At 39.7% G+C, this 9759-nt stretch overlaps 1 protein-coding gene across 6 annotated transcripts in view; it reads left to right on the forward strand.

The window, feature by feature from the left end:
* The window catches only part of diaph2 (diaphanous-related formin 2), a 367693-nt gene extending 360704 nt beyond the window's left edge, over positions 1–6989 (forward strand). For all 6 annotated transcript variants that reach the window (XM_041989577.1, XM_041989581.1, XM_041989580.1 and 3 more), the window contains one exon: positions 4616–6989. In XM_041989577.1, coding sequence (XP_041845511.1) covers positions 4616–4680 — 65 coding nt within the window. In that variant the 3' untranslated portion in view covers positions 4681–6989. The remainder of the gene's footprint in view (positions 1–4615) is intronic.
* Positions 6990–9759: the final 2770 nt, after the last annotated feature.

The raw sequence follows: 9759 nt of genomic DNA on the forward strand, positions 1-9759 counted from the left end.
CTTGTCCATTCTGTTGACGTTGGTGCGCTGATCGTGAGAGTAGCGGCAACAGTTTTGCTTTTGGCCTGGATGATGTGTTTAAATTCTTCATATTTGTGAAGGATAATTGTCTACTCCTTCATGGAGAAGCTCTGCAGGGTTTCTCCATTTTTGCAATGGGTCAGACACAGGGTAGAAACCCAGGGTAGAAATACCAAGCTGATAAACAGCTTCATAGTACCGCTTATCCGGATCCTGAAAGTGGATAAGTCAACCAAGGTAACGGAGAGATATCTGGGGTATGTTAATCATGCTTCGTAGTACAGGCCTCTGGTCCTACAGACTTCTGCTGTGACGTACATTTTAAACTGAGGAAATCTGTTAAATTCATCCATCCTGTCTTGCCTTGCCCTGCTTTTTTGGATCAGTTTGATTCATTCTGAGTGGTATGCAGTCATTCAGAGGAGCCCAGAAGTCAGAGTAGGTTTGTGCATTTATTTATTGTTTATTTGAGAGAGGCACTGATGGAAAGTGATCACTCACACGTCCTCCTTTAATCCAATGTTATAAAAAAAACCATAATGTCTTCTCACCTTTTCCTCAGCTGCACTTTTATTCCTTTCCTACTTTTCATTTGGGATGATCCCTCTTACATGTGAACAAGGTTCAGCATCATCCTCCACTGCAGTTTTGCGAAACACTGACCATAACTTTCAGTGGAAAGAAATAGCTGCCTTCCCTCAGCATCCCATTTATACACCGTATGTTGTTTCTGTGAGGGGGAGTTCCATTACTCTGTAACATGGAGGCTGGAAGTGGGAAGGTGGATGAGATAAAAGCGGGTGATAGAGAATTGCAGATGTTCCTGTTGCAGATACTTTTCTTTTCTCTTGGAAGCAAACATGGCATGTTGATGAACTATGAGTACATTTAATCACTTTTATTATGTTTTAACTGGTTACAAAGTGAAGCGTGGACAGGATAAATTACACATATCCAGTGACACATCACAGACATCGTGTCACTGCTCACTTGTTGAATACAGTGAAATTGTACAGCAGCTGTAGCTTGACTCAACTTGTCTTCCAAATCTGTTTTTTTGAGTGATTATGTGAATCTGACCCTGATCAATATGTGTACCATGTTTAGATGTTGACCCAGAGTCTGTTACTGCTCCTACAATAATTAACTAATAAGGCATAATACTTCCAAATACATCCTGTTTATGCTGGCCTCTGGGAGGTAATTCCACAAAGTGTCTCAGGCTTTCAAGCATTTGATAAATGACTGGCTGGATTTCCTTCTTTTACAGATCACAGAACCCTATCATGAAGTAATTTTATACAATTAGCCAAAGATGACAAGAACATAAAAGACATAATGAGATTTAATCTCTTTCAAAGAATCTCATAACATTTATCAAAACTTGAACTGACATCTTACTGGAGATCCTCCTAACAGTCAGGAAAAGGTTAGAGTTCTGTACGAGCTTTAGCTGTTTAGCAGTCTGTGTGCTATCTTCCTCATATTAGTACTTCTCACTCAGAGCCTCTCCCGTGGCCGGGTTCATCGTGATAGGATTTGCCCATGTGCATGTTAAAGACAGGCGAGAGTGTGAGAAAATGTACAATTTCCTCAAAGTAACGCACCAAGCCATTTAACTGTGACATTCAGTTAAGTAACAATATGTATCCCTGTGAGTGTGAGTGTGTTGGAGAAAGAAAGAGATGGTGTGTGTTTGTGCATGTTTGCATTTCACTGACTTCCCCCTCCATCTGCCCACCCTCGCTGTAATCCACAGTGCATTTAGTTACATTTTGAGAAACGGTGCCAGCCAGCTCTTAATTAAGTTCTGGGATGCCAACATCTCCCTGCTGTAACATAGAATACCTGCTCTCTTTTAGTCAATTTCTTCTCTGCTTCTTTTGCTCCTCTGTGTCGCTCTTACTGTAACTTGAAAAGATGTCACCTCTGGGAGAAGCAGGTAAAGAAACCATCAAAACCAATGCAAGTAGAAAGAGTTGCAATCAGTGCTTAAAAAAAAAAAAAAACCTTAGTCTGTATTTTGTGTAGAGCTCTCCTTTTTCCCGTCTGTTTCCCTCCCCACCTGTTTGTATGTGTGTCAAAGCCTTAAATTCAGTAGAGGCTAGTAGTAATGCTTCTGTCCCAGTAGAAATGGTTGCTGTTTGTTCAGTTGTGATAGATAGATTGATGTGGTGTGAGGAAAAAATGGGTTTGTAGGCACCTGAAGATAGGAACAGAAAAGTCTTTATGAGAAGCTAAAAGCTCTCTATTCAAGAATCCTCTGATGGGAGATGCATTTTACTGCAAATTTCCTTCCCTCTTAGAAACGTCTTTGACAAAACCTTTCCAAAATATTAAGGCAGTCAGGTGGGAGACCAAAGCCCCCAAAAGGGCACTTGTCATTTGTCAAACCCTGCTGACTATAAGGCAGTGCTTCTGCAGGGTTTCAACAAGTGGTTCTTCCTAATGCTCTACTGTTGACACAGCACAGGAAATGGACGTCTCTTCAAATAACCAATGCTAAAAACTGTTTTCTCCTATTAAATAGGTAGTTCTCAAAATAATATCAATGCACCAAAACTGGTTCAATGTCAAGGATAAGTTCAAAGTAAGAGGCAACACCACTTATGCTGCTGTACATACCAGAGTCCTGATTTACTGCAATAAATAAAAAGTGCAACATTTATTCAAACTCGTCAAAAAAGCTTTTAGACATAGTTGCTTTGATGGTGGATACTCTTCATATAATTGTAATCTTATAGAAGGGACAGAAGGTGCATATTTATGTTGGAAAAATAGTTTTGTTTAGCTTATATTAAATCCCACTTAGTTGTGTTTTTGATATATTTGTTTGTCTTTCGTGATTTCACTTGTTCCTCATTGCAAATATGACCTCTCTATAAAATTCCCTTTGATCATTCCCACCATCTTCCCCCTATTTATTATATAAGATGGAGCCAGAGACGACCACACACACTGGTCTGTATTCTCTCTGCTTTGTTTTTCATGCTCCCTTTGAGAGGTTAAGGGCCACTGCTTGCCCAGAAATGAGGCTACAGCAGTTGGGTTTGCACAAGATTGGCAGGGCTGGATTGTGGATGATCTACATCCCCCCACCCCCCTTTCTTTTTAACTGTCCCCATTTTTCCCTTTCTTTTTGTGTACTATGGAAGCTTGTTTTGAAAAGAGGACAGCTACATAAGTCATGCTTAAAGAATGAAGCACAACCTGTGGGAAAAAAAAGAACCCATACATAAGTAGTTATGATGTGTTTGGACATGCTGCCAGAACATGTTAGTTTTCACCGCCGTGTTCAGTATATGAACGTGTGTTCAGCTAGGACAAGCAGAGGATACAAAACCTTTATGCTTTTTCCTTAAACAAATCTTGATCTGTTTTCCTGTTCCTCCTTCTGTTGCTTCCCTCCCTCATCCTCTCTCTCTCCTCCTGTGCACCATCTGCATGATGCTTTGTATCCAACCTGAAGAAGGGAGTGCTTTCTGTTCTCTGTCGTGAATGTGGGATCTTGCGCGTGCGCACGTTTGTATATGTCTCCTAGCTATCACCTAGCTCATTACCTGACATGATGGATGGAGCGAGTGCCATTAAACAACGCAGAGCCCCAGATGCCTGGCACCCTACAGCAGACACTGAGTAATGGGCACGTTGGCAGCCGCACACTTAGAAATACCAGGAGCCCCGTGTGGGTGTGCCTGCAGTCGTCTCCACGGATACGCTTCCTGGTTCCGTCCAGCCCCACCTGCCACCTGGCTGCCCAGCGGATGTCATGGGTATTTCTGGGCAGCCATGTTTGGATAGCATAGGAGGAAATATTTGTATGACTCTGTTATGAATCTGGCTACAGAGGAACTTAGAAAAAAACCTCTGCTCCAGTATAGTGTAGGTCAGTCTTGCACAGGCGTGATGGCTCTCTGTTTTTGCTGCATAGAGAGCTTCAACGGTTCATCGGAACGGTTAACCACACTCTGCAAACACTGGCCTACTCAGTTTTTTTCATCAATGAAAGCATCCAACAGGTTCACCTGTGCACACTGTTTTTTTTTTTTATCAAAAAATGTTAGATAAATATAGATTCACATAGAATAAAATATTTCTAAACTCTGAATTTTATTCACAATAATATAGTTCCAACTTTTTTGGAATTGATGCCGTGCAGTGTAAGCATCTTTTTATTCCTTGCTGCTGGCTTGTTATCTAGTGATTAGTGTGCCTGTATGTGTGCATTTACTTTGTCTACAGTGCATATGTTGTATCTGATGTGAGAATAGTCGAGGGGTTCTTAAGTGGGAACCAGGATCAGGAGCTAAATGGAGTTACTATGACACCAGACACAAGCACCTCCACTCCAGCAGCTTCCCCTGTTTCTCCATCCTCCCCTGCTGCTTTGCTCTCAATCAGCCTGGATTTGCTTCATGTTGTTTCTCCTCTCCCCTCTGTCTCTTTTCTTAGCCTCCTTTAGTTTCTCTGTACAGTCTTTCATTTAGTTGAGCTTCTCTGCCAGAAAGGATCAATGTAACACTTTCTTGTTCTTTCTCTGCCTCACGATCTGATTCTGATTCTTTGTTTCTGCTATTTTTTCCTTCCTGAACAGACAACCGCCGCGCAGTCCTGGAAAGGTCTCGTTCACGCCACAACACAAATCACCAAGCTCGATGATTACCCGCGCCTACCACAAGACGCTAGATAAGTGCCAAAGAGGCCTGCGGAGAGGAGACCAGGAAGACATCTGAAAGAGGAACAGACCACCCCTCACTGTGGCACACACACACACACACACGTAAAAGAAATTACACAAACTACACAGTACAGAAGAACCAGATATTTAATGTTCACACTGTTCATTACACGCCTTACATATTTATTCAGTTATTTGTCATTACTTTAAGTGGTTGAGTCCTATCTTAGGTTTGGTTTAAAGATATGAAAGATTTTTAACATTTTAATCACTTCATAATCTAAATGCTACACTTCATGCAGTTTGGACATGAAAGACACATTAAACTTCACTGTGTATTAAAAACAGACATTCTGCCAAGGACTGCAAAAAACAGCATGCGTGTACTGGAGAACGCGGTCGGCGGGGCAGCTGTCCTGTAACCAGCAGACTTGTCAACAAGCCTTCAGCCTGCTCACGGTTCTTCATCAAGTCACTGAACTTCTCCCTGAAGAGGAATCAGTTGTTAATTTTTTTTGTTTTCTGTCAACATCAAGGCTTTTTTCACTGGTAATCATTTCATCACACACCAACAAAGCCATCATTGCTGGCTGCTGTCTACACCTGTCCTGCAGTGCAAAAGACTTCAAGCTGCAATCTCCGTTTTGACAAGGTGCATTTTATGTTTTGTTATGTCATATCTGAGCATTGCCTTTGGGTGCTGATTTCAGTCAGATTGCTTTTTGCTGTTAACGTGTGAGACGGACACATTTTTAAAATGCCTCCATCTCTCTGAAGGAACCACCATGAACTCTCAGACCTTTATCTGGGTCACGCAGGTTTTCAGTAGGGGACACTTGATTACAAGCAGGTCTTAACAACATTTTCTATTAATCTTTTTTTAGTTTGTGTGACTCTTTTTAAAGATGAAGGCTCTACAATAATCAGCCCAATGATAATCTGCCTGGAGAGGAGTGAATAATAATCCACTATGAAAAAAAAAAACCCACTGCACAGTTTCAGTGGATTTATTTCTCTTCCTGTTGGGTTTTAAAAAATGTAAACAAATTAGATTTGTTGGAAAATCTGGAACATATTTCACTTTTTCTTTGAATTCATTTTTAAGTAATATAATTTAACTGATATGCTGGAGGGACTGGTTTTACAGCATAGAAATTTACACACTTATGTTGCAGAAAATGGAAAGAAATGGAGATAAAATACTACAAACAATACTACTACTACAAATAAGATCTTTTCTAGTGGGAACTGTGACACTAGAAACCTATTTCTACTTGACGCTTTGCGTTAATGTACACAACAGCAGAAACATGACATTATGTTGCACAGTTTCATGTGAAATATTTATTCATTTATTCATGCTAAGGGCAACTCGGTCCCCTCACTTCCCAAAACTGTAAGCTGTTGTAACTAAAAACAACAACTGACTCCACAGGGACACTGGACATGAGCAGAATAACAGATCGATGGCCACAGCAGACAGGGTAATGCTCATCTCAGTCCCAAACACCTTTCAATTCCCCAACACTAATGACATAAGTGACCCTTTTACCACATCAGAAGTTACTTTGCTAATGCCATAACTCTGCTTTTGGCTCAATGTGTTTCTCTTTGGGGGCGAGTGTATGTGTGTGCTTCATGCTAGCTCAGTAATCAGAACAGGATCCCAGGGAAAATGGGATTCAGTGTGCTTGACTCCTGGGCTGAATAGATGGAGATTTTTCATTTAAACAATCTGCCAGTGCTGCTTGTGATGTGTCTGTTTCATGAAGCCTCCTCCCTCAGCCTGCATGCCTCTAAAAATGCAATTTTACACATCATCTCAGCTCAAGGTGCATCCACAATGCTCCGAGAAGTCTGCATATTTAAGAAGACAATAACTCTCCTCTGAATATCAGGTTCTAACAGTCACAGAGAGAAAGCACTGAGAATGAGTTTTCTGCATTAGAGACTCCACAGTGAATGGGGTTTTAAGGATGTGTTGTACACTGTAGAGATAGAGATGTGCTGTCAAAGAAAGTGATTTCCTCCTTCTAATCCCATTTCACATTTTCTACTCTGCAACACCACACCTGTACAATTTCAAGCATTGAACAACACCTGCTTTTATTTGTATGAGTACTCCAGCAGCACCATGCTCTGCTGGGATATTTGCTCTTTCCCTGCCTGATTGCTGTTAATGCCAAAACAACCAGCTGTTTGAGGTTGACAAAGTAATCTGACAAGAACTTCATTATTTAATCAAGAAACTTTTTGTTTTGCATGTGCCAACCTTTTTTTTTTTTTTTTTTTTTTTTTTAAAGAAAAAACAATAACTCATTTTTAAATTATAAGACTGTACAGGCATACAAAATTTAAAAAGTTTTATTTTAGCTATTGTTTGATAACCATTGAACTGTAATTAAAAGTAGATCTGATAGAAGATAGCCAGTTGCTTCTCATCTCAAAAGTCCAACATTTTTTAAGAAGAAACTGATTTAGTTTCATTTTAAATAAATTTTAAAAGTATATAGTTGTTACTGTAGACCAGGGGTAGCCAACGTTGGTCCTCGAGGGCACCAATCCGGCAGGTTTTCCAGATTTCCGTGCCCCAACACACCTGACTTAAACTAACGAGTCATTGTGGAGATCCTTATAGGCTGTTGGATCCATTTAATTTGAGTCAGGTGTGCTGGAGCAGGGAAATCTGGAAAACCTGCCGGATTGGTGCCCTCGAGGACCAACGTTGGCTACCCCTGCTGTAGACTGATCGAAGAGCTAAAGTGTTAGCGTAGAAGCTCCAGAGCATGCATCTTTCCTGCAACAGCGATCACCACAAACACCATTTTAAATTAATGCAAAATGAAAGGAGTGAGAAAGAAAATGTCTCTGCCTGGAAACATGGATCTTCCAGTTATTTTAGATATACAGTAAAACCATCCCTCATTGTCTCTGTAAGTGATTGTTGTATTTCTCCCATCTGTTAGGATTTTTAACATTATGTGTATTTTATAGGAAGTGATAGGAAGACATTGTCAGGACAAAGAGCCTGACTCAGTCATATCGTAAATCATAATCGTGAGAAAAGCAGCCAATCATCCTGTCATATTTGTGCTTGTTACTAATCAACCTCATCTGATGATGCGACCTGTGTTCATTGTATTTGTGAGAACAAGGAGGCAGGGGTATGAAGTGTAAAGGTGCCATTTGGTGACTGGTAGCAACTGTTTAAGCAAAATTAAAAGTTCCCACTTTTATTTACACTCATCAACTGTGCACTTTACCTCGCAAAATATTCTGCTCAGACAAAGATTTGTTGGAGATTTGTAGATGCAACTTTGCGACTACCAGAATGAGCTATTTGCTGAGTTTATCTTACAGTAAATAGTTCCCAGCTGCCACATATTCAGCTCTTTCTCACTTTAGTACTGTTAATTATTGATGTGAGCAAGATAAATAGTAACTGAATCAATAAGTAATGTTCATTTGTGTTGAAGAACGCTATCTGACCACAATATGTAAGCTGCCATATCCCTGCCTACCTTTTTTATTGTGCATAAGTATGTTTTACAGTCTTAAGAAACATTTATATTTGTAACATTTTAAGTTTATTTGTAAGCCTAGTAACAAAAAAGCATCAACAAAATGGTTATAAACACTGTCCTTCCATAGAATATGTAATGGAGTATGGTACTAAATAATAACCACTTTGTTATATATAAACTGATTTCTGAAAGACATGTTGTTCCTTTGTCTTATTTTTACAGTAAATATTCCTACGTCTTCATGCATTAATGTTCTTATTCACATTTATTATTTTATTTATTTAACCTTTGGTTAACCTGGAAAATCCCATTGAGATTAAGAACCTCTTTTTCAAGGGAGTCCTGGCCAAGATAAGCAGCAGCATGTTAGATGAGAAACTTGAAATAAGTTATGTTTCAGTAATTGGAAAAAAGCACCTGGTTTAAACATCTCACTGGGAAACAGACTAATTAACAAGTCATTGTTGGGTATAAAAACAGATTCCCAGAGAGGCTGAGATTTTCAGATGCAAAGACGGGGACGGTTTGCCGTTCATTAACATCAGTTTATAACTTAGAAAGCAGCAGAGCGGGTTGTTATGATGTGAGATTTACCATCTCAGACAGTTTGCAGTGGAACAGGAAGCATTCTGTCAAATTTTTGTTTAATTTTTTTCATCCAGCCATGCATTGTAGGTTTAGCCAGCTCCTTAGAAACGAAAGGCAGCTAAATCAAAACAAATGATAAAGCATCAGAGTGTGACTATGCGATAAAAGGGAATTTCCACTAGACATGGTTGGAAACATCTCCCTTGGTCCATTTACTGGAAAATAACAGTAGGGGAGTTTTGAGCTTTAATAATTGGATGACAACTGTTGAGTTGGTGTCGATGAATAATTAAAAATGGAACTGGCATGCTCAACTTTACAATTCCTATAAACTTGGATGTGTGTTTTCTATGCGATAGCTGACACAATTCTAAATTTGGAACTTGGACAAGCAGAAGTGAAGTTCCCAGACAGCTTATAGTATCTACAAGATGGCTGAGCAAGAAATCTAACTGGTACCTTCTACATTAAAGCTAGCATATGGAAGCACTTTGGATTCTATGAAGTTTTATTAAAATATTTTAGAGACAAACTTGAGAACACCATATAACACATTTCCAGTAGCGCTAAGATGAAACACATTCAGTTTTTGTCAACCAGAGGACCATCAAGCAAGAAATGTCAAAGCTACATACCAAAGAGCAAAGCAATTTACACACCTCCAGTTTTTATTGTCAGGGATACTTGTCTGTATTCAATCTCAGTAGCCGAGCTTTTGTACTATGTTGCACGCTTTGGAGCTGACATACTTGTACATCCCGTCTCAGAGATATTTTATTGTCACAGTGACCCACACACTTTACCATGAGACCAGAACTAGTCCTGGAGTCATTTAAGAAAGCAGATAGTTTTGCTCTAGGATGATGCATGCCTTGTTGTCACAGAGTCAGTCAGATCACTGGCAGATAGAGTCTTATGTGTTCAATAAAAACAAAGTAAAAAAAAAGG

This window comes from Melanotaenia boesemani, chromosome 7, assembly GCF_017639745.1.
Source record: "Melanotaenia boesemani isolate fMelBoe1 chromosome 7, fMelBoe1.pri, whole genome shotgun sequence".
NCBI classification, from domain to species: Eukaryota; Metazoa; Chordata; class Actinopteri; order Atheriniformes; family Melanotaeniidae; genus Melanotaenia; species Melanotaenia boesemani.